General features: G+C 51.1%; 1 protein-coding gene across 1 annotated transcript in view; it reads right to left on the minus strand.

The window, feature by feature from the left end:
• Window positions 1-1,001: 1,001 nt before the first annotated feature.
• The window catches only part of LOC139685251 (centrosome-associated protein CEP250-like), a 44,140-nt gene continuing 22,803 nt past the window's right edge, over window positions 1,002-22,338 (minus strand). Inside the window, exons 19-34 of the mRNA XM_071581917.1 lie at window positions 21,023-21,080; window positions 20,152-20,317; window positions 18,345-18,504; window positions 18,031-18,162; window positions 17,384-17,554; window positions 14,785-14,863; window positions 13,876-14,030; window positions 12,319-12,915; window positions 10,957-11,007; window positions 10,078-10,244; window positions 8,275-8,434; window positions 7,960-8,091; window positions 7,313-7,483; window positions 4,713-4,791; window positions 3,806-3,960; window positions 1,002-1,142 (exon numbers count right to left, since the gene is read on the minus strand). Of these exons, the coding sequence (XP_071438018.1) occupies window positions 1,002-1,142; window positions 3,806-3,960; window positions 4,713-4,791; window positions 7,313-7,483; window positions 7,960-8,091; window positions 8,275-8,434; window positions 10,078-10,244; window positions 10,957-11,007; window positions 12,319-12,915; window positions 13,876-14,030; window positions 14,785-14,863; window positions 17,384-17,554; window positions 18,031-18,162; window positions 18,345-18,504; window positions 20,152-20,317; window positions 21,023-21,080 (2,574 nt within the window). The remainder of the gene's footprint in view (window positions 1,143-3,805; window positions 3,961-4,712; window positions 4,792-7,312; window positions 7,484-7,959; window positions 8,092-8,274; window positions 8,435-10,077; window positions 10,245-10,956; window positions 11,008-12,318; window positions 12,916-13,875; window positions 14,031-14,784; window positions 14,864-17,383; window positions 17,555-18,030; window positions 18,163-18,344; window positions 18,505-20,151; window positions 20,318-21,022; window positions 21,081-22,338) is intronic.

The following is a 22,338-nucleotide window of genomic DNA, read 5'->3' on the forward strand; positions in this document are numbered from 1 at the left end:
TTCCACTTCTTCCTGCATGGCTCCCCTCTCAGCTTGCCCTTGTTGTGCTCTTTCCTCCTCCTTTTGCAAGTTAGTCAAATACATTTCATTCTGCTTTTCCAGCATTGCCATCTTGTCTTGGTAAATCTTTATTTCTCTCTCCCTCTCTGACAGGATGGCAGTGATACCAGTGAGTTTCTCCTGCAAAACTTTGCCCTGTGTTGCCACTTTCTGGAGCATCTCCATTGTCTTCCCCTGATTTTCAACTTCCTCAGTTTTAACTTTGGAAGGTGCAGTTTGGAGTTCTTGTTCAAGGGAGTGATTCCTGTCTGTTGCTGAATTTGCTCGTGTTTGAGTGTCCCAGTTCAGCAGGTGGGACCAGTTTCTCCCTGTGTGGGTGTGACCAAAGCTGTGCATTCTAAACCCTCTCTGCCATTGCCCAGCAACTGTTCCCAATGGCCCATTGGCAGCAGCTGCCCAGGGCACAGCTGAGCCCTCAGGCTGGGAGCTGGCTGGGAAAGAAGCCTGGCAGAGGAGCTGGGAGAACTGCCCTGCAGGGAGTCCTTGGCACCTCCACACCCACCTGAGGGCTCAACTCTGCCCATGGGCCAGCAACGATTCCAAAATCCCCCCTGACTGCCAGAGTCAGATCCCCCAGAGTGGAACTCCCTGCCCTGGGGGAGGCACTGGGGGCTCCCACCTGGAGCTGAGGGAATAGAATCGTGGGGTTTGAAGACCTCAGGGAACCATTCGTCGGACTGAGAGGAGGAGCAGAACTTCAACAGGAGGAGCCCTCCACTCTCCACCAGACTGTGACCATCATCTGCACCAACAGGTTTTTTTACCAGCTTTTGCTATGGACTCAGGGGAACCACGTGGGACTCGGCACAGGGGCCAACAAACCTGTTTGTGTTTGTGTCCCAGGGCACTGGGTTATACTACTGGGGTTTGTCCATTAAAAGCAATTTCTCTTTGTGTCATTATATTTATTGTAATACTTTTTATTAGACTGTAGCTCTGACTTATAATCTCTCCTGAGCTGGGTTCATTTCTCCTGCCGGTTTACCTTTAAACCAGCACGCAGAGGCTGTAACCGATTCCTCAAGAAGTTTGATGTGATACTCCAGTTGTTCTTTCTCTGCTTGCAGCCTGTCCCGTTCATGCTGCAAAGCAGGGACAAAAAGAGTCAATCATTCCATCTCTTGTGTCTGCTCTTCGTGGCAGATCTGAACTCCTGCCGCAGTGGCAGGCACGGGCTGCCCCTCTCTCCCTGCCTCTCGGGATGCTGCAGACCTTTCCTGGGCCCCCCTTTACTCAGCGTCTTTCCCAGCTCCCTCAGCCAGTCCCAGCTGCCTTTCTGCCCTTCCCTGAGCTCTTGGAGCTCTACTCGAGGTGTCCTTTGGGGAGGAGCTGCCAGAAGTGCAGGCAGGATTCCCAGTCAGACCAAGCCTGATTTAGGCAGTGCCATGAGGACGAGGGGCTGCCCCCACCCTGGGGTGCCCTTCAACAAGCTCATCTTTTCAAGACCAGCTCTTTATTAAGATTTCAGTGACATTTCTGACCATTGAGGCACAGCTGTAGGAACACATCTGGCATGAACTGGTATCCCCAGTGTTACAAAAACTATGTTAATTTTAAAGGCTGCCCAAATTGAGAGAGACTGGCTAAGATCATTCTCCATCAGCAACCAGCTGCACAGACATACGGAGGATTAGGGCTTGGGAGGTGCTGGAGGGGCTTGGGAAGAGATTTTGGAGGCTGGGATGGGTGAGGAGGGGTTTGGGGTCTGCAATGGTGTCTGGAGAGGGGATTTGGGAGGCTGGAGGGGAAAGGAAGGGGCTTGGGAGACTTGGAAGTTGGTTTGGGGAGAGCTGGGAGGGTGAGGAGGAGGTTTGGGGGCACTGGGAGGACTTGGGAAGGGGTTTTGGGGGGGTGAAGGGTGAGGAGGGGTTTGGGGGGGATTTTGTGACTATAACCTGTTTAGTTCATTGTGGGACTTGGCTCCTGTCTCAGGGTGTAGTCTGGAAGGTTTGGGAAATTCCTTTTCCCAGTGTTATAAAATCATTAAGGTTGGAAAAGCAGATGGAGCTTCAACTGCTGCCCGCCCGGCTCCCCGGGATGGACGTCCCGGTCCTCCCTCCCATTGGCTGAGCGGGAGGCGGGCTCTGCTCTGATTGGCCGCTCCCTCAGGGAGGGTGGTGGGGAGTCTGTCCCGCCTTTCCTATGATTGACAGCCCGAGCCGAGCTTCCATTGGCGGAGTGCTCGTCATGGGCGGGCACAACCCACCTATGATTGACAGCGTGACACGATCTCTCATTGGCTGAGCAGAAGGCGGGCTCCGCTGTGATTGGCCGGTCTCTGAGGGCCGGGGTGGGTCCGGGGGAGCCGCAGGAGTCTTTTCCAGCTCCCTCAGCCTGTCCCGGCTGCCTTTCTGCCCTTCCCCGACCTCCTGGAGCTGTTCCCGAGAGGTGCTCTGGGGAGGAGCTGCCAGAAGTGCAGCCAGACCAAGCCTGATTTAGGCAGTGCCATGACAGTGTGCTCTCCTTTGGGGAGGAAGGGAAATTGAAAGGACCCCAACATTTGCTTTCCTGGGTTTGGGGCAAAAGGGAGAGGTTTTTGACCCTCCTGTGTAGAGTTGCTGTGGTGCCATCCCCTGGAGCCCCACTGTCCTCCCTTGGCACAGCAATAACCAGGTCAGCCTGTCAGTCTGGCTTTCCAAGCAGGACTAGTTTTCCCCTCTCAGGCACACGTTGTGATCTGCATCAGCACTTCTGATTTCTCTCTTCCCTCCCCTTTGTCTGTTCTCAGATGGCCAAAGCTAAACACATCTCTTCTATAAATAATAGTGTCCTGGGTTGAGCTGGCAAAATGCCAACTGTCCAGGACAGAGTGAAAAGGGTTCCTCCTCCCCCCAACCAGCTAAGGGGAAAAGAAGATGGAGAGAGGGAAAAAGAACTTCCAAAGCCAGGTCTATGCTGAAACTAACTACATGTATTTATACAGAAAAGAGAAAATTAAGAGGAAACTACAATGTAACACACACTTACACAAGTCATGTATAACAAGAAATAACTTCCCACTTCCCAGTAAACACAAATTCTACCATTTTAACTACAAATCATTCTAGAGAAGTTGGTTCTTCAGAGACAGACTTAAGCAGAGAGAAAAGCTAGGAACAAATATTTTACTTCCCTCAGATAACATGATGTTAAGCCGGTGCTCTGGGCTTGGGCCTCCCCATCCCTCCTGGGACAGCAGAGTGTCTTGCTGGCACCACAGATGTGAAGCAACTGAACTAAGCCACACCCACACACCAGCTCTTACCCCTTTTGAGATGATGCAATATGGTATGGAATACAATATTATTGGCTAGAAGAAGTCAGCTGTTAGCTAGCTCAGCCCAGCTCAAGTCAGCTGACAATTCCCAGGCCTAGCTGAACTTTAAAACCTAAATTTAGGCCCACCTGGCTAAACCCATAACATATTGTTAGAACAAACTTGGTCTTCTCACCCCTTTTCCCAGATTTGGATATTTAGAAATCTGAAGATGAATTTGAACACCAACAATTGCCCAGGCCATGCCACGTCAATAGAGAAAAGTGTGGAAATGACTTTCACTGAAGTTTCAAGGGCGACGACTTTAGCAAGGAGGGAAAAAGCACCTTCAGCCCAAACTGGCCTTGACATGACTATGACACCTTTTCCTCCTTGTTCTGAACAGTGGTGATTGGAAAGTGAAACTGAAAAATGGTTCTTCTTAGAAATAGGAAGACAAGGTCCAAAACCAGCAAGGAAATGGCCTTTCCTGGCATCTGCCAGACTCACCAGCACATCCTGTCTTTGCTCCTCTGTGCTCTTCAGTTTCCTTTGCAGAGACTCCACCTCCTTATGCACAGTCCCAGCCACTTTCTTCTTGGCAGAGGCCTCTTTCCTCAGGGCGGCTTTTAAGGAGTCCCTCCTGTGTTCTGCTGTCCCCAGCGCTGCAGCAGGAAAGGCCAAAGGGGAAGGAGTAGAGAAAATCAAACTGATGTGCATCCTGCAGACACAACAGCAGTGTCTGCTCTGCCTGTCCGTGTCACCCAGGGCCTAAGGCCACAAGGGCTGCCAGAGCTGACAGAAATGCGGGAAACTTCCAGGTAGAGAGAAAGGGAGAATAAGAGTGTCAAGGTGCAGAGGAACATGAAAGTGTGTTTGCTCTTCTGCTTGTTGAAAGACCAGGACTGAGGGCGTGGCAGCCCCTCAGCCACAGTGTTAGAAGCAGGGAGAACAGACATGGGGCAAACAGGGAGAGAGACGGGAGGGGAGAGCCAGATGCAGGGTCCCAAAGGAGAAGGAAAAGGAAGCCAAAGTGAAGACTGACTATGACACTGTTGATTGACCAAGACTATGGAGAAGTCTCCTGCTGGTTGTTTTTTCCCTCTCCCATCCCCAGGCACTGCACTTTTCCACTCTGTGGCATCAGAGATCCCCATGGCTTACACAGGATGGAGCAGTGGGTGGGAAAGAGAGAAGCTAAACCTTGCCAGCTTTCAGCCAAATGTTTGTGCAGCTCCTGACTGCGGGTACACCAGTTGTGTGTCTGAGCCTGACTCCCTCAGCTCCAGCTGCAGGTCCAGCACATGACACTCTGTGGCCAAGGGCTCTGCTCTCTTCACGGAGCTGTGGAGCCTCAAACACAGCTCAGACCTTTCAGCGTCCAGGGTGTGCAGAGAGTCCCTCAAGCTCCTCTCACCTGCTGGAGACTCCTCCAGGGCCTGCAGCAGCTGCTGCTCTCGAGTTGCCTGGGCAGCCTCCTTCTCCAGCACTGCTTCCTGGATGCAAAGGATTCAGGACTCTGTAAAACAGAAAGAGGCAAGAGAAGTTTCCTCAGGAAAACACAATTCTTACCCAGAAAAAAACCCCAACATTTTCCTTCTGTTTCGATTAAAACTAAATTCTCTGAATAGCTCTTCTGAAGTTCTGAGTGTCAGAACACAGGTTTTGTCACCTCTGCCATGAAACCAAACTTACTTTTCTGTTTGCTTACAATACTGGTCCTGAAGGAACAGCTGACCCAACATGTGCTTTATCTGGGCCTTCAGGTCCTGAGCTTCCAGGTTTAAATGGCAATACTGCAGATCTTGATTAAGTTCCTTTGAGAAATTTGGAAAAAAAACCCCAAAATTGAACAACAGCACTTCAAACCAATAGGGAGAAACTAAAATTTAAACTAAAAATACTAGTAATTCAGCCAATATTGAAAATTAAAGACAGAGCAGAGCTGTATTCTAATCCTGCAGGAATCTGGAACAGTGTTTGGATTGTTGGAGTGCTGCTGGATGTCTTGTATTTCTCCTACGGTTCCTCAAGCTTTGGCTGCACCTCCTGGCACTTCTCTTCCTGCTGCAGCAGAAATTCTTCGAGTCCTGCCTGGGAAAAAATGTTCTTGTCTGGGGCCCTGCAGGAAGTGACAGTTAAAGAGCAATGTCCAAGGGGCGTTTGGTGTTGCAGGGTCCAATGCCCAATGTCCAAAGTTGGTCGTCCTTTGTTTGGTCCAATGCTTAATGTCCAAGTGCAGTGGCCTAAGTTGGGCCCAATGCCCAATGTCCAAGAGCTGTTCACCTTTGTATGCCCCAAAGCCCAATATCCAAGTGGTTCTGGCCTCTGAAGGATCCAATGCCCAATGGCCAAGGACCGTTGTCCTTTGTATGGTCCAATGCCAAATGTCCAAGACCAGTGGCCTGGGTATGGTCCAATGCCAACATTCAAGGGCAGTGGTCTAAGTGGGGTCCAATGCCCAGTGTCCAAGAGCTTTTGGCACCTGTACAGTCCAATGCCCAATGTTCACGTGCTGTTGTCTTTTGTAGGATCCAGTGCCCGATGTCCAATGACCGTTGGGATTTGTATAGTCCAATGGCCAATGTCCAAGGGCTTTTAGCCTTTGTTCAGTGTAATACTCAATGTCCAAGGGCTTTTGGCCTTTGTAGGGTCCAATGCCCAGTGTCCAAGGGCTGCTGACCTTTGCAGGGTCCAATGCCCAATGTCCAAGAGCCATTGTCCTTGATAGGGTCCAATGCCCAATGTCCATGGGCTGTTGGCCTTTGCATGTTCCAATGCCCAATGTCCAAGGGTTGTTGGCATTTGTGGGGTTCAGTGCCCAAAGTCAAAAGAACTGTTGCCCATTTCAGGGTCCAGTGCCCAATGTCCATGGCCTTTGGCCTTTGTATGGTCCAATGCCCAATGTCTACGGGCTGTTGGCCTTTCTAGGCTCCAGTGCCCAATGTCCAAAGGCAGTGCCTTTTCCTGGTCCATTGTGCACTTTCCAAGGGCCATTGCCTTTGTAGGGCCCAATGCCCAATGTCTAATGACTGTTGGGATTTGAGTAGTCCAAGGGCCAATATCCAAGGACTTTTGGCCTCTGTATGGTCGAATGTCCAATGTCCAAGGGTTGTTGACATTTGCAGGGTTCAATACCCAATGTCTAAGGGCAGAGCTCTAAGAAGGGTCCAGTCTCCAAGAGCTGTTGGCCTTTGTGCAGTGTAATGTCCAATGTCCAAAATATTTTCACGTTTTATACAATCTAATGCTCAATGTCCAAGTGCCATTGGCCTTTGTAGGGTTCAGTGGCCAATGTCTAAGGGCAGTGGCCAAAGGGGGGTCCAATGCCCAATGTCCTAGGGCTGTTTTCCTTTGTAATCTCCAATGCATTTTTTAGCATTCAATGCCCAATGTCCAAGATCAGTAATCTAAGTGGGATTGAATGCCCAATGTCCAAGAGCTGTTGGCCTTTCTATGGCCAAATGCCCAGTGTCCACAACCTGTTTGCTTTTCTAGGGTCCAACGCCCAATGTCCAAGGGTTTTTCGCCTTTCTATGGTCTAATGCCCAATGTCCAAGGGGTCTGGACCTCTGTAGGGTTCAATGCCCAGTGTCCAAGGGCAGTTGCCTTTGCCAGGTCCAATGCCAAATGTCCAGGGTCTGTTGCCCTTCGTAGGGTCCAATGCCCAATGTCCAAGAGGACAAGGAAAAGGAAGAGGAAGCCAAAGTGAAGACTGACTATGACACTGTTGATTGACCAACACTATGGAGAAGTGTCCTGCTGGTTGTTTTTTCCCTCTCCCATCCCCAGGCACTGCACTTTTCCACTCTGTGGCATCAGAGATCCCCATGGCTTACACAGGATGGAGCAGTGGGTGGGAAAGGGAGAAGCTAAACCTTGCCAGCTTTCAGCCAAATGTTTGTGCAGCTCCTGACTGCAGGTACACCAGTGGTGTGTCTGAGCCTGACTCTCCTTCAGATCCAACTACAGGTCCAGGACTCAACACTTTGTGGCCAAGGGCTCTGCTCTCTTCACGGAGCTGTGGAGCCTCAAACACAGCTCAGACCTTTCAGCGTCCAGGGTGTGCAGAGAGTCCCTCAAGCTCTGCTCGCCTGCTCGAGACTCCTCCAGAGCCTGCAGCAGCTGCTGTTCTCGAGTTGCCTGGGCAGCCTCCTTCTCCAGCACTGCTTCCTGCAAGGCCTGGATCTGGAACACGGATGAAAAGAGTGTGAGGGACAGGGCTGCTCCTGAGGCAGCAGAGAGGGCTGTACAGCCAGGAACGAAGGAGAAATTCCTTCCAGCACAAAACACACCAGAAACAGGAGGTACAAAGGCAAGGATTGCTTGGAGGCAAGGAGAAAATAAACTCCACAAAGGGAAAGGGGTGACAATGGGCCTTGGTGGACTGGAAAGACAAATGCAGACTAAGTTTCTGAGACTTGCTCTCAGGCTCAGCTTTTTCTGCTTGCACTCCAAAAATCCCTTTCCTTCAGCCACTTCCTTTGCCTTCTCTCCCCAGGTCTGCCTGCATTGCCAGCCTTCCTTGCTGGGGCTGTGCTCTGGAGCTCACCAGGCTCTGTGCTTTCAGTGCCTGCACTCATCCTTGCCTCCTCAATTCCAGAGCCTACATTTTATGGCCTTCTAAGTGCCCTTCACTCTGTTCCCTGGCTACTCAAACTGACCTGCATCATCTCTTGCTGCTTTATCACCAGTGCCTCCTGGACCTGCTGGCTGCCCTGCCTTATCCCCTTCCAAATGTGGAATAGGTTCTTCATGACAAGGCCCTTATCCCTCTGCTTTTCCAGCAGGACTTGCTCAGAAACAAAGAGGATGGTTTCACACTCACCATACAACATGTATGTGTCCAGATTCAAAGACTGATGGGCTCCCGCCTTCTCAGAGCAAGGTGTCCTTTAGGGCCAGAAACCAGTGGGAGCCTACAAGCTACAGGTGGTACTCTGTGTCCCTGGAGAAGAGGATCCCAGTGCATCGGTCACCTGGTGTTTGAGCTCCTGCACTTCTCCTGTGCGGTCTGAAAGGACCTGCTCAATTTGGTGAAGAGGAGAACGGAACTCTGACACCTCGTTCTGCTGGGCAAGGTCCTTTTCTTCCAGGGCTCTGATCCTCCGGTCCTTCTCTTCCAGACACACAGTCAGCCTGAGAGAAGATGCAACTCATTCCCACATGGTATCACATTCTATAACCTCTTAGGCCTTCAGCCACCTGGGCAAAACTGCTCTGGCCGATGAGATTTGACTGAAGAACTCAGCTGCCTGTTCCCACTGCAGTCACACCCCAGCACGTGCCCTGCACCTTTATCCTTAGAAAAAGGTCAAGTACTTCCTTAATGCCCTCTCTTGTTTTGAGATGGGAATGTGAAGAGAAACATAACAAAGTCTTGAAATGAAGCCATTACGGAAGACGGCAATTTTTCCTCAGATAACAAGACTCCAATGGACAGGTTTTGTCAACAAGGCAGAGACATTTGCTTTGCCTGCTTGTATGTTCAGGCAGGAACAGCAGCAAGTGACAGCCAGGGGATCTCTGGGCAGTTCCCCAAGGTTTGCCAGAACCCAGGTTCCTTTCAGCTGGACAAACAAAGACTGAGAGCAGAAGTGCCAACAGGGGCTTGGCACACATACTGCCATCCTTCCACATGATGCAGGAAGCTCCAGGGGACGCCGGAGGGCACGGCCTTTTCATTGCCTTCTGCTCTGAAGAACCACCCTGTGCCATTCAAGACTGGCAGCACTTTATGGGCCGCAGGAGCCTACCCAGCCTTTCTATTCCTTCTTGCCTGCTTTGGCCACTCAGTGCCACCTGTGACGGTGCAGGGTGGCAGGGACCCTGCCTGAGCCTCTGCAGGCACCTCTTGGCACTGTCTGAGGAAGGAGCCAACAGAGGGCTACAAGAGACATTGGTATTCCTTGGGTGCCTCAGAGGGGAATCTGCCTTCCCTGCCCAATCATGGCCTTCAGATGGTTGTGCCAAGCACAGGGATCAGGATGCCAGGCTGATACACATCCCAGAGGTTTCAAACACCTGGACACAGGGTGGAGCTGATGGATGTATCCAGCTCATTACATCTCAGCTTGCCCAGACACACTGCCCTGAGAACAGAATACCCTCTCAGAGGGGAAGAGCTACTTGAAAGTCGTTTGTCTTTTGAAAAATACATCCCTGAAGAAGTAAAAGAAAATGAAACACATCTGCACTGTTAGTTCAGAACTCTGCCATTTAGTAATTGCTGGCAGAGCCACTTGCAGATGCAAAGATGGCAAAGAGGGAAAGCATGACACAGAAAGCACAGTCCCTGTGCTGCAGCCTTCCCGTGTCCTTCTCGAGGCTTGCACAGTCCCTGCAGAGAGATGGCTCAGTGAGAAGAACCACGAGGCCTGGAGAGTCACAGATCCCATTTTCAGCACTCCAGCATGGAGCTGAGGGCAGCAAGCTAAGGGAGATCTTGCTCTTTCCCTCTCAAGGAAACCCCTGGAGAGGGAAAGGAAGGCAGTCTTTTGTCTCCCTTCAGTGGGAAGCAGTGGCTGGGAAAGGGCACCCAAAGAACAGCATTCAGAGAAGCAACTTGGTCACAGGGAGGTGTCTGGTGTTCCAACATCGCTGTCCATCTCCCAGACAGCCTTGGCAGTCACAGCAGAGCATGACAAGCCCTGACAGGACAATGCTGAAGTGCCACACTGAGGCCTACACATGGAAGGGCAGGTGTGTTCTTTGGCCACAACACCTCTGAAATCCCACAAGCACATTCCCTCTGGAACGTTGAAGGAAGAGCAAAATCTCACCTTCTGATCTCTTCCTCTAAGGATTGCAAGTACTTTGGAGGGCTGCTGGATGTCTTGTCTTTCTCCCCCAATTTGTCGAGGTTTTGCTGCCCCTCCTGGCACTGCTCTTCCTGCTGCAGCAGGAAATTGTTTGAGTCCTGCCTGGCAGAAAGCTCTTGTGTCGGGGCCTGCAGGAACAGACAGGGAAAGAGCACAAACAAGCAATAAGGAGCAGGGAAGGAGGCTCCAGAGAGCTGGCAGAAGCAGCAAGCAGGGACACAGCTGCACTGAAGGCAAAAGTTGTGCTGGAGGGGTGGGCATCAAGGAGGGACAAGCAGTAGAACACAGAGCTGGTGACACCAGCAAGGCAGTGCTGGACCACAAGGGAAAATATTTGGCTGGTGAAGTGCTGCCTCATTCCAAGCCCTCGAGCTTCCTGGAAGAGCTCAGGGATGAGTCCCCTCAGACTGCAGGGCTGGCCCTGAGGCAGTGGCTCCCAAAGGCTTTGCAGCCTGCCCCAGCTCAGCAATTGCAGCTCAGCTCTTTCTCCCCTCCTTGGGAATTTTTTCAACCCAATAGTTTGACAATGGCGTAAAACAAATCTGCTGCAAGGTGTCTCACTTTTCTCCTCTTTCTGAGGGACATGTGTTTAGCCACGGCCCATGTTCCTCCCACCAAGGACAATTCTGTTCTCACCTTTCCACAAATGGGAATCTTGTGCTTGTGACACCTGGAGAAAGAAAATCTAGTGCTCCGTGGGGAAAATACTCTCTTAAAAACACTCTTGATTCTCCTCTCTTCAGGCTGCACCTGCACATTGAAGGAGACAAAGCATCATGCAAAGCTGCACCCAACAGTACAGCCACAGCAGCTTTTGAGGAGAGTTTTCCTACTCCTCACCTGCTCCTGTAACTCAGGTAATTGCTGACTGCAGTGAGCATGGGACTCCTCCTGTGAAGAAAAAACAAGAATTTCCTTTCAGTCTGCAGCCTGGTCATGGCCATAATTTTATATGTTCCTTCTTAGGTCTCTAATGGGGGGCTGCTGCCACTGGAATTTTCCCTGTTTCCTCTCTATGGCCAGACAGCACTCCCACCAAAGAAGGTTCTGCTTTCATCTGTATCCAAGTGGACACCATGTGCTGGTCAGACTGGGAGAGAGGCAATGCACAGGCATCTGGGAGCAAGAGACCCCTAAAACACCTCCTCAGCCTCCTCCTTTCAGGTTCCACCTGCACATTGGATGGCAGAAAGGCTCACAGAAACCTGACAGAAACCCTGGGCCAGAAGGACCTGTGGACATCAAGGCCAGGAGGTCTCTGCTGACAGACCCTTAATTGCACCAGGGAACAAAAGAGCACTGAATGTGGTCTATGGAAGAGAGTCAGGTGTGTGTCTGGGGACACTGGGCCCAGGAGGGGGGCACTGCAGTGAAGGTGCATTTGTGAAGGTGCATTTGTGAAGTCCTTGGGATGCCAGAAGAGAGAGAAAATAAAAGGTGTGCACACAGCGAGGAGAAGGAGAGGGAAGGAAACAAAGCGAGGACTCCAAAGTGCTGTCTGGGAAATGGTGTTGTGGTCCAGAGCACTGTGAGGCTTGGCAGAGGCAGCAATAGCCCATTTCACCTGCTCAGGACTCCTCCTGGACTCAGCACTGAGTTCTGTCCTCTCCCTGTTCTCTTCTTCTGATGTTGAAACTCGCTGCTGTTCCAGGTTGGTCACTGAGAGCTGTGACAGCTGCTTCCTTTCTGCTCCAACATCCTGCTGGGTAATGAGAGAGGAGATGATGCCATTCTTCTCACATGCTGCACAAGCTGGGCCTCAGAAATCTCCCTCTGGGAGAGCACCCTCCGAGCTCCAGCAGTGCAGCTGCTGTTCAGCCTTGGGTACAAAACTGCCAAGGTCAATCCATCAGCCTGGTCAGTGGCTCCCTTTTATTTCCATGCCAAATCCAAGCTACCACATGTTGGCTGACCTTGCTTAGGCATGAGAGAAAGAGTTCCCCATGGGCAGCTTTTGGACCTGAGCTGATTGGAACAGCAAACTCCAGAGTTGTGTCAGTCTCTGCGGGCCTGCCAGGAGACATTCTCGCAGGTGAATGGTCTCTGCTGGAGCCACACAGACCGACGAGGCTGCAGCCCTGGCTGCTTTGCCCAAGCTGCTCATGTACTGATGGGAATCTCTATTGCCACCTCTTGGTGGGGAACATCACTGGAATCTTTCATGGATGTGGGAGGGGCATTAAGATCAATCCCAAGGCCTACCTGTGTGCAAGGTTCTGCTGTGTCTCTCTCTGAAACCCTTTCCTGAAGGATGGCTAATTCTTTCACCAGGGACTCTTTCTCCATTTCACTCTTGGTAAGGGCAGCACGCAGGACTTGTGTCTTCTCTCTGCATTCGAGTTCTCTACTTCGTGTCTGCTCCAAAGCAGCAGCCACACGTTCCACTTCTTCCTGCATGGCTTCCCTCTCAGCTTGCCCTTGTTGTGCTCTTTCCTTCTCCTTTTGCAAGTTAGTCAAATACATTTCATTTTGCTTTTCCAGCATTGCCATCTTGTCTTGGTAAACCTTTATTTCTCTCTCCCTCTCTGACAGGATGGCAGTGATACCAGTGAGTTTCTCCTGCACAACTTTCCCCTCTTCAGCCTCTTTCTGGAGCATCTCTATTTTCTTCCCCTGATTTTCAACTTCCTCAGTTTTAATTTTTAAGATGGACAGTGCAGTTTGGAGTTTTTGTTCAAGGGAGTGACTCCTCTCTGTTGCTAAATTTGCTTGGGTTTCAGAGGCTGTAACTAATTCCTCAAGATGTTTGATGTGACACTCCAGTTGTTCTTTCTCTGCTTGCAGCCTGTCCCGTTCATGCTGCAAAGCAGGGACAAAAAGAGTCAATCGTTCCATCTCTTGTGTCTGCTCTTCGTGGCAGATCTGAACTCCTGCCGCAGTGGCAGGCACGGGCTGCCCCTCTCTCCCTGCCTCTCGGGATGCTGAAGACCTTTCCTGGGCCCCCCTTTACTCTGCGTCTTTCCCAGCTCCCTCAGCCAGTCCCAGCTGCCTTTCTGCCCTTCCCTGAGCTCTTGGAGCTCTACTCGAGGTGTCCTTTGGGGAGGAGCTGCCAGAAGTGCAGGCAGAATTCCAAGTCAGACTAAGCCTGATTTAGGCAGTGCTATGACAGTGTGCTCTCCTTTGGGGAGGAAGGGAAATTGAAAGGACCCCAACATTTGCTTTCCTGGGTTTGGGGCAAAAGGGAGTGGTTTTTGACCCTCCTGTGTAGAGTTGCTGTGGTGCCATCCCCTGGAGCCCCACTGTGCTCCCTTGGCACAGCAATAACCAGGTCAGCCTGTCAGTCTGGCTTTCCAAGCAGGACTAGTTTTCCCCTCTCAGGCACACGTTGTGATCTGCATCAGCACTTTTGCTTTCTCTCTTCCCTCCCCTTTGTCTGTTCTCAGATGGCCAAAGCTAAACACATCTCTTCTATAAACAATAGTTAGAACAAACTTGGTCTTCTCACCCCTTTTCCCAGATTTAGATCTTTAGAAATCTGAAGATGAATTTGAACACCAACAGTTGCCCAGGCCATGCCATGTCAATAGAGAAAAGTGTGGAAATGACTTTCACTGAAGTTTCAAGGGCGACGACTTTAGCAAGGAGGGAAAAAGCACCTTCAGCCCAAACTGGCCTTGACATGACTATGACACCTTTTCCTCCTTGTTCTGAACAGTGGTGATTGGAAAGTGAAACTGAAAAATGGTTCTTCTTAGAAATAGGAAGACAAGGTCCAAAACCAGCAAGGAAATGGCCTTTCCTGGCATCTGCCAGACTCACCAGCACATCCTGTCTTTGCTCCTCTGTGCTCTTCAGTTTCCTTTGCAGAGACTCCACCTCCTTATGCACAGTCCCAGCCACTTTCTTCTTGGCAGAGGTCTCTTTCCTCAGGGCAGCTTTTAAGGAGTCCCTCCTGTGTTCTGCTGTCCCCAGCGCTGCAGCAGGAAAGGCCAAAGGGGAAGGAGTAGAGAAAATCAAACTGATGTGCATCCTGCAGACACAACAGCAGTGTCTGCTCTGCCTGTCCGTGTCACCCAGGGCCTAAGGCCACAAGGGCTGCCAGAGCTGACAGAAATGCGGGAAACTTCCAGGTAGAGAAAAAGGGAGAATAAAGGTTGCAAGGTCCAGAGGAACATGAAAGTGTGTTTGCCCTTCTGCTTTTTGAAAGACGAGGACTGAGGGTTTGGCAGCCCCTCAGGCACAGTGTTAGAAGCAGGGAGAACAGACATGGGGCAAACAGGGAGAGAGACAGGAGGGGAGAGCCAGATGCAGGGTCCCAAAGGAGAAGGAAAAGGAAGCCAAAGTGAAGACTGACTATGACACTGTTGATTGACCAAGACTATGGAGAAGTCTCCTGCTGGTTGTTTTTTCCCTCTCCCATCCCCAGGCACTGCACTTTTCCACTCTGTGGCATCAGAGATCCCCATGGCTTACACAGGATGGAGCAGTGGGTGGGAAAGGGAGAAGCTAAACCTTGCCAGCTTTCAGCCAAATGTTTGTGCAGCTCCTGACTGCGGGTACACCAGTGGTGTGTTTGAGCCTGACTCTCCTTCAGATCCAGCTGCAGGTCCAGCACATGACACTCTGTGGCCAAGGGCTCTGCTCTCTTCACGGAGCTGTGGAGCCTCAAACACAGCTCAGACCTTTCAGCCTCCAGGGTGTGCAGAGAGTCCCTCAAGCTCCTCTCACCTGCTGGAGACTCCTCCAGGGCCTGCAGCAGCTGCTGCTCTCGAGTTGCCTGGGCAGCCTCCTTCTCCAGCACTGCTTCCTGGATGCAAAGGATTCAGGACTCTGTACAACAGAAAGAGGCAAGAGAAGTTTCCTCAGGAAAACACAATTCTTACCCAGAAAAAAACCCCAACATTTTCCTTCTGTTTCGATTAAAACTAAATTCTCTGAATAGCTCTTCTGAAGTTCTGAGTGTCAGAACACAGGTTTTGTCACCTCTGCCATGAAAGCAAACTTACTTTTCTGTTTGCTTACAATACTGGTCCTGAAGGAACAGCTGACCCAACATGTGCTTTATCTGGGCTTTCAGGTCCTGAGCTTCCAGGTTTAAATGGCAATACTGCAGATCTTGATTAAGTTCCTTTGAGAAATTTGGAAAAAAAACCCCAAAATTGAACAACAGCACTTCAAACCAATAGGGAGAAACTAAAATTTAAACTAAAAATACTAGTAATTCAGCCAATATTGAAAATTAAAGACAGAGCAGAGCTGTATTCCAATCCTGCAGGGATCTGGAACAGTGTTTGGATTGTTGGAGTGCTGCTGGATGTCTTGTATTTCTCCTACGGTTCCTCAAGCTTTGGCTGCACCTCCTGGCACTTCTCTTCCTGCTGCATCAGAAATTCTTCGAGTTCTGCCTGGGAAAAAATGTTCTTGTCTGGGGCCCTGCAGGAAGTGACAGTTAAAGAGCAATGTCCAAGGGGCGTTTGGTGTCGCAGGGTCCAATGCCCAATGTCCAAGGGCGGTTGTCCTTTGTTTGGTCCAATGCTTAATGTCCAAGTGCAGTGGCCTAAGTTGGGCCCAATGCCCAATGTCCAAGAGCTGTTCACCTTTGTATGCCCCAAAGCCCAATATCCAAGTGGTTCTGGCCTCTGAAGGATCCAATGCCCAATGGCCAAGGACCGTTGTCCTTTGTATGGTCCAATGCCAAATGTCCAAGACCAGTGGCCTGGGTATGGTCCAATGCCAACATTCAAGGGCAGTGGTCTAAGTGGGGTCCAATGCCCAGTGTCCAAGAGCTTTTGGCACCTGTACAGTCCAATGCCCAATGTTCACGTGCTGTTGTCTTTTGTAGGATCCAATGCCCGATGTCCAATGACCGTTGGGATTTGTATAGTCCAATGGCCAATGTCCAAGGGCTTTTAGCCTTTGTTCAGTGTAATACTCAATGTCCAAGGGCTTTTGGCCTTTGTAGGTCCAATGCCCAGTGTCCAAGGGCTGCTGACCTTTGCAGGGTCCAGTGCCCAATGTCCAAGAGCCATTGTCCTTGATAGGGTCCAATGCCCAATGTCCATGGGCTGTTGGCCTTTGCATGTTCCAATGCCCAATGTCCAAGGGTTGTTGGCATTTGTGGGGTTCAGTGCCCAAAGTCAAAAGAACTGTTGCCCATTTCAGGGTCCAGTGCCCAATGTCCATGGCCTTTGGCCTTTGTATGGTCCAATGCCCAATGTCTACGGGCTGTTGGCCTTTCTAGGCTCCAGTGCCCAATGTCCAAAGGCAGTGCCTTTTCCTGGTCCATTGTGCACTTTCCAAGGGCCATTGCCTTTGTAGGGCCCAATGCCCAATGTCTAATGACTGTTGGGATTTGAGTAGTCCAAGGGCCAATATCCAAGGACTTTTGGCCTCTGTATGGTCGAATGTCCAATGTCCAAGGGTTGTTGACATTTGCAGGGTTCAATACCCAATGTCTAAGGGCAGAGCTCTAAGAAGGGTCCAGTCTCCAAGAGCTGTTGGCCTTTGTGCAGTGTAATGTCCAATGTCCAAAATATTTTCACGTTTTATACAATCTAATGCTCAATGTCCAAGTGCCATTGGCCTTTGTAGGGTTCAGTGGCCAATGTCTAAGGGCAGTGGCCAAAGGGGGGTCCAATGCCCAATGTCCTAGGGCTGTTTTCCTTTGTAATCTCCAATGCATTTTTTAGCATTCAATGCCCAATGTCCAAGACCAGTAATCTAAGTGGGATTGAATGCCCAATGTCCAAGAGCTGTTGGCCTTTCTATGGCCAAATGCCCAGTGTCCACAACCTGTTTGCTTTTCTAGGGTCCAACGCCCAATGTCCAAGGGTTTTTCGCCTTTCTATGGTCTAATGCCCAATGTCCAAGGGATCTGGACCTCTGTAGGGTTCAATGCCCAGTGTCCAAGGGCAGTTGCCTTTGCCAGGTCCAATGCCAAATGTCCAGGGTCTGTTGCCCTTCGTAGGGTCCAATGCCCAATGTCCAAGAGGACAAGGAAAAGGAAGAGGAAGCCAAAGTGAAGACTGACTATAACACTGTTGATTGACCAACACTATGGAGAAGTGTCCTGCTGGTTGTTTTTTCCCTCTCCCATCCCCAGGCACTGCACTTTTCCACTCTGTGGCATCAGAGATCCCCATGGCTTACACAGGATGGAGCAGTGGGTGGGAAAGGGAGAAGCTAAACCTTGCCAGCTTTCAGGAAAGTGTTTGTGCAGCTCCTGTCTGCGGGTACACCAGTGGTGTGTCTGAGCCTGACTCTCCTTCAGATCCAACTACAGGTCCAGGACTCGACACTTTGTGGCCAAGGGCTCTGCTCTCTTCACGGAGCTGTGGAGCCTCAAACACAGCTCAGACCTTTCAGCGTCCAGGGTGTGCAGAGAGTCCCTCAAGCTCTGCTCGCCTGCTCGAGACTCCTCCAGGGCCTGCAGCAGCTGCTGTTCTCGAGTTGCCTGGGCAGCCTCCTTCTCCAGCACTGCTTCCTGCAAGGCCTGGATCTGGAACACGGATGAAAAGAGTGTGAGGGACAGGGCTGCTCCTGAGGCAGCAGAGAGGGCTGTACAGCCAGGAACGAAGGAGAAATTCCTTCCAGCACAAAACACACCAGAAACAGGAGGTACAAAGGCAAGGATTGCTTGGAGGCAAGGAGAAAATAAACTCCACAAAGGGAAAGGGGTGACAATGGGCCTTGGTGGACTGGAAAGACAAATGCAGACTAAGTTTCTGAGACTTGCTCTCAGGCTCATCTTTTTCTGCTTGCACTCCAAAAATCCCTTTCCTTCAGCCACTTCCTTTGCCTTCTCTCCCCAGCTCTGCCTGCATTGCCAGCCTTCCTTGCTGGGCCTGTGCTCTGGAGCTCACCAGGCTCTGTGCTTTCAGTGCCTGCACTCGTCCTTGCCTCCTCAATTCCAGTGCCTACATTTTATGGCCTTCTAAGTGCCCTTCACTCTGTTCCCTGGCTACTCAAACTGACCTGCATCATCTCTTGCTGCTTTATCACCAGTGCCTCCTGGACCTGCTGGCTGCCCTGCCTTATCCCTTTCCAAATGTGGAATAGGTTCTTCATGACAAGGCCCTTATCCCTCTGCTTTTCCAGCAGGACTTGCTCAGAAACAAAGAGGATGGTTTCACACTCACCATACAACATGTATGTGTCCAGATTCAAAGACTGATGGGCTCCCGCCTTCTCAGAGCAAGGTGTCCTTTAGGGCCAGAAACCAGTGGGAGCCTACAAGCTACAGGTGGTACTGTGTGTCCCTGGAGAAAGGATCCCAGTGCATCGGTCACCTGGTGTTTGAGCTCCTGCACTTCTCCTGTGCGGTCTGAAAGGACCTGCTCAATTTGGTGAAGAGCAGAACGGAGCTCTGACACCTCGTTCTGCTGGGCAAGGTCCTTTTCTTCCAGGGCTCTGATCCTCCGGTCCTTCTCTTCCAGACACACAGTCAGCCTGAAAGAGAGAAGATGCAACTCATTCCCACATGGTATCACATTCTATAACCTCTTAGGCCTTCAGCCACCTGGGCAAAACTGCTCTGGCTGATGAGATTTGACTGAAGAACTCAGCTGCTAGTTCCCACTGCAGTCACACCCCAGCACGTGCCCTGCACCTTTATCCTTAGAAAAAGGTCAAGTACTTCCTTAATGCCCTCTCTTGTTTTGAGATGGGAATGTGAAGAGAAACATAACAAAGTCTTGAAATGAAGCCATTACGGAAGACGGCAATTTTTCCTCAGATAACAAGACTCCAATGGACAGGTTTTGTCAACAAGGCAGAGACATTTGCTTTGCCTGCTTGTATGTTCAGGCAGGAACAGCAGCAAGTGACAGCCAGGGGATCTCTGGGCAGTTCCCCAAGGTTTGCCAGAACCCAGGTTCCTTTCAGCTGGACAAACAAAGACTGAGAGCAGAAGTGCCAACAGGGGCTTGGCACACATACTGCCATCCTTCCACATGATGCAGGAAGCTCCAGGGGACGCCGGAGGGCACGGCCTTTTCATTGCCTTCTGCTCTGAAGAACCACCCTGTGCCATTCAAGACTGGCAGCACTTTATGGGCCGCAGGAGCCTACCCAGCCTTTCTATTCCTTCTTGCCTGCTTTGGCCACTCAGTGCCAGCTGTGACGGTGCAGGGTGGCAGGGACCCTGCCTGAGCCTCTGCAGGCACCTCTTGGCACTGTCTGAGGAAGGAGCCAACAGAGGGCCACAAGAGACATTGGTATTCCTTGGGTGCCTCAGAGGGGAATCTGCCTTCCCTGCCCAATCATGGCCTTCAGATGGTTGTGCCAAGCACAGGGATCAGGATGCCAGGCTGATACACATCCCAGAGGTTTCAAACACCTGGACACAGGGTGGAGCTGATGGATGTATCCAGCTCATTATATCTCAGCTTGCCCAGACACACTGCCCTGAGAACAGAATACCCTCTCAGAGGGGAAGAGCTACTTGAAAGTCGTTTGTCTTTTGAAAAATACATCCCTGAAGAAGTAAAAGAAAATGAAACACATCTGCACTGTTGGTTCAGAACTCTGCCATTTAGTAATTGCTGGCAGAGCCACTTGCAGATGCAAAGATGGCAAAGAGGGAAGGCATGACACAGAAAGCACAGTCCCTGTGCTGCAGCCTTCCCGTGTCCTTCTCGAGGCTTGCACAGTCCCTGCAGAGAGATGGCTGAGTGAGAAGAACCACGAGGCCTGGAGAGTCACAGATCCCATTTTCAGCACTCCAGCATGGAGCTGAGGGCAGCAAGCTAAGGGAGATCTTGCTCTTTCCCTCTCAAGGAAACCCCTGGAGAGGGAAAGGAAGGCAGTCTTTTGTCTCCCTTCAGTGGGAAGCAGTGGCTGGGAAAGGGCACCCAAAGAACAGCATTCAGAGAAGCAACTTGGTCACAGGGAGGTGTCTGGTGTTCCAACATCGCTGTCCATCTCCCAGACAGCCTTGGCAGTCACAGCAGAGCATGACAAGCCCTGACAGGACAATGCTGAAGTGCCACACTGAGGCCTACACATGGAAGGGCAGGTGTGTTCTTTGGCCACAACACCTCTGAAATCCCACAAGCACATTCCCTCTGGAACGTTGAAGGAAGAGCAAAGTCTCACCTTCTGATCTCTTCCTCTAAGGATTGCAAGTACTTTGGAGGGCTGCTGGATGTCTTGTCTTTCTCCTCCAATTTCTCGAGGTTTGCTGCCCCTCCTGGCACTGCTCTTCCTGCTGCAGCAGGAAATTGTTTGAGTCCTGCCTGGCAGAAAGCTCTTGTGTCGGGGCCTGCAGGAACAGACAGGGAAAGAGCACAAACAAGCAATAAGGAGCAGGGAAGGAGGCTCCAAAGAGCTGGCAGAAGCAGCAAGCAGGGACACAGCTGCACTGAAGGCAAAAGTTGTGCTGGAGGGGTGGGCATCAAGGAGGGACAAGCAGTAGAACACAGAGCTGGTGACACCAGCAAGGCAGTGCTGGACCACAAGGGAAAATATTTGACTGGTGAAGTGCTGCCTCATTCCAAGCCCTCGAGCTTCCTGGAAGAGCTCAGGGATGAGTCCCCTCAGACTGCAGGGCTGGCCCTGAGGCAGTGGCTCCCAAAGGCTTTGCAGCCTGCCCCAGCTCAGCAATTGCAGCTCAGCTCTTTCTCCCCTCCTTGGGAATTTTTTCAACCCAATAGTTTGACAATGGCATAAAACAAATCTGCTGCAAGGTGTCTCACTTTTCTCCTCTTTCTGAGGGACATGTGTTTAGCCACGGCCCATGTTCCTCCCACCAAGGACAATTCTGTTCTCACCTTTCCACAAATGGGAATCTTGTGCTTGTGACACCTGGAGAAAGAAAATCTAGTGCTCCGTGGGGAAAATACTCTCTTAAAAACACTCTTGATTCTCCTCTCTTCAGGCTGCACCTGCACATTGAAGGAGACAAAGCATCATGCAAAGCTGCACCCAACAGTACAGCCACAGCAGCTTTTGAGGAGAGTTTTCCTACTCCTCACCTGCTCCTGTAACTCAGGTAATTGCTGACTGCAGTGAGCATGGGACTCCTCCTGTGAAGAAAAAACAAGAATTTCCTTTCAGTCTGCAGCCTGGTCATGGCCATAATTTTATATCTTCCTTCTTAGGTCTCTAATGCGGGGCTGCTGCCACTGGAATTTGCCCTGTTTCCTCTCTATGGCCAGACAGCACTCCCACCAAAGAAAGTTCTGCTTTCATCTGTATCCAAGTGGACACCATGTGCTGGTCAGACTGGGAGAGAGGCAATGCACAGGCATCTGGGAGCAAGAGACCCCTAAAACACCTCCTCAGCCTCCTCCTTTCAGGTTCCACCTGCACATTGGATGGCAGAAAGGCTCACAGAAACCTGACAGAAACCCTGGGCCAGAAGGACCTGTGGACATCAAGGCCAGGAGGTCTCTGCTCACACACCCTTAATTGCACCAGGGAACAAAAGAGCACTGAATGTGGTCTATGGAAGAGAGTCAGGTCTGTGGACACTGGGCCCAGGAGGGGGGCACTGCAGTGAAGGTGCATTTGTGAAGTCCTTGGGATGCCAGAAGAGAGAGAAAACAAGAGGTGTGCACACAGCGAGGAGAAGGAGAGGGAAGGAAACAAAGCGAGGACTCCAAAGTGCTGTTTGGGAAATGGTGTTGTGGTCCAGAGCACTGTGAGGCTTGGCAGAGGCAGCAAAAGCCCATTTCACCTGCTCAGGACTCCTCCTGGACTCAGCACTGAGTTCTCTCCTCTCCCTGTTCTCTTCTTCTGATGTTGAAACTCGCTGCTGTTCCAGGTTGGTCACTGAGAGCTGTGACAGCTGCTTCCTTTCTGCTCCAACATCCTGCTGGGTAATGAGAGAGGAGATGATGCCATTCTTCTCACACGCTGCACAAGCTGGGCCTCAGAAATCTCCCTCTGGGAGAGCACCCTCTGAGCTCCAGCAGTGCAGCTGCTGTTCAGCCATGGGTACAAAACTGCCAAGGTCAGTCCATCAGCCTGGTCAGTGGCTCCCTTTTATTTCCATGCCAAATCCAAGCTACCACATGTTGGCTGACCTTGCTTAGGCATGAGAGAAAGAGTTCCCCGTGGGCAGCTTTTGGACCTGAGCTGATTGGAACAGCCAACTCCAGAGCTGTGTCAGTTTCTGCGGGCCTGCCAGGAGACATTCTCGCAGGTGAATGGTCTCTGCTGGAGCCACACAGACCCATGAGGCTGCAGCCCTGGCTGCTTTGCCCAAGCTGCTCATGTACTGATGGGAACCTCTATTGCCACCTCTTGGTGGGGAACGCCACTGGAATCTTTCATGGATGT

This window comes from Pithys albifrons, unplaced genomic scaffold (assembly GCF_047495875.1).
Source record: "Pithys albifrons albifrons isolate INPA30051 unplaced genomic scaffold, PitAlb_v1 scaffold_47, whole genome shotgun sequence".
NCBI classification, from domain to species: domain Eukaryota; kingdom Metazoa; phylum Chordata; class Aves; order Passeriformes; family Thamnophilidae; genus Pithys; species Pithys albifrons.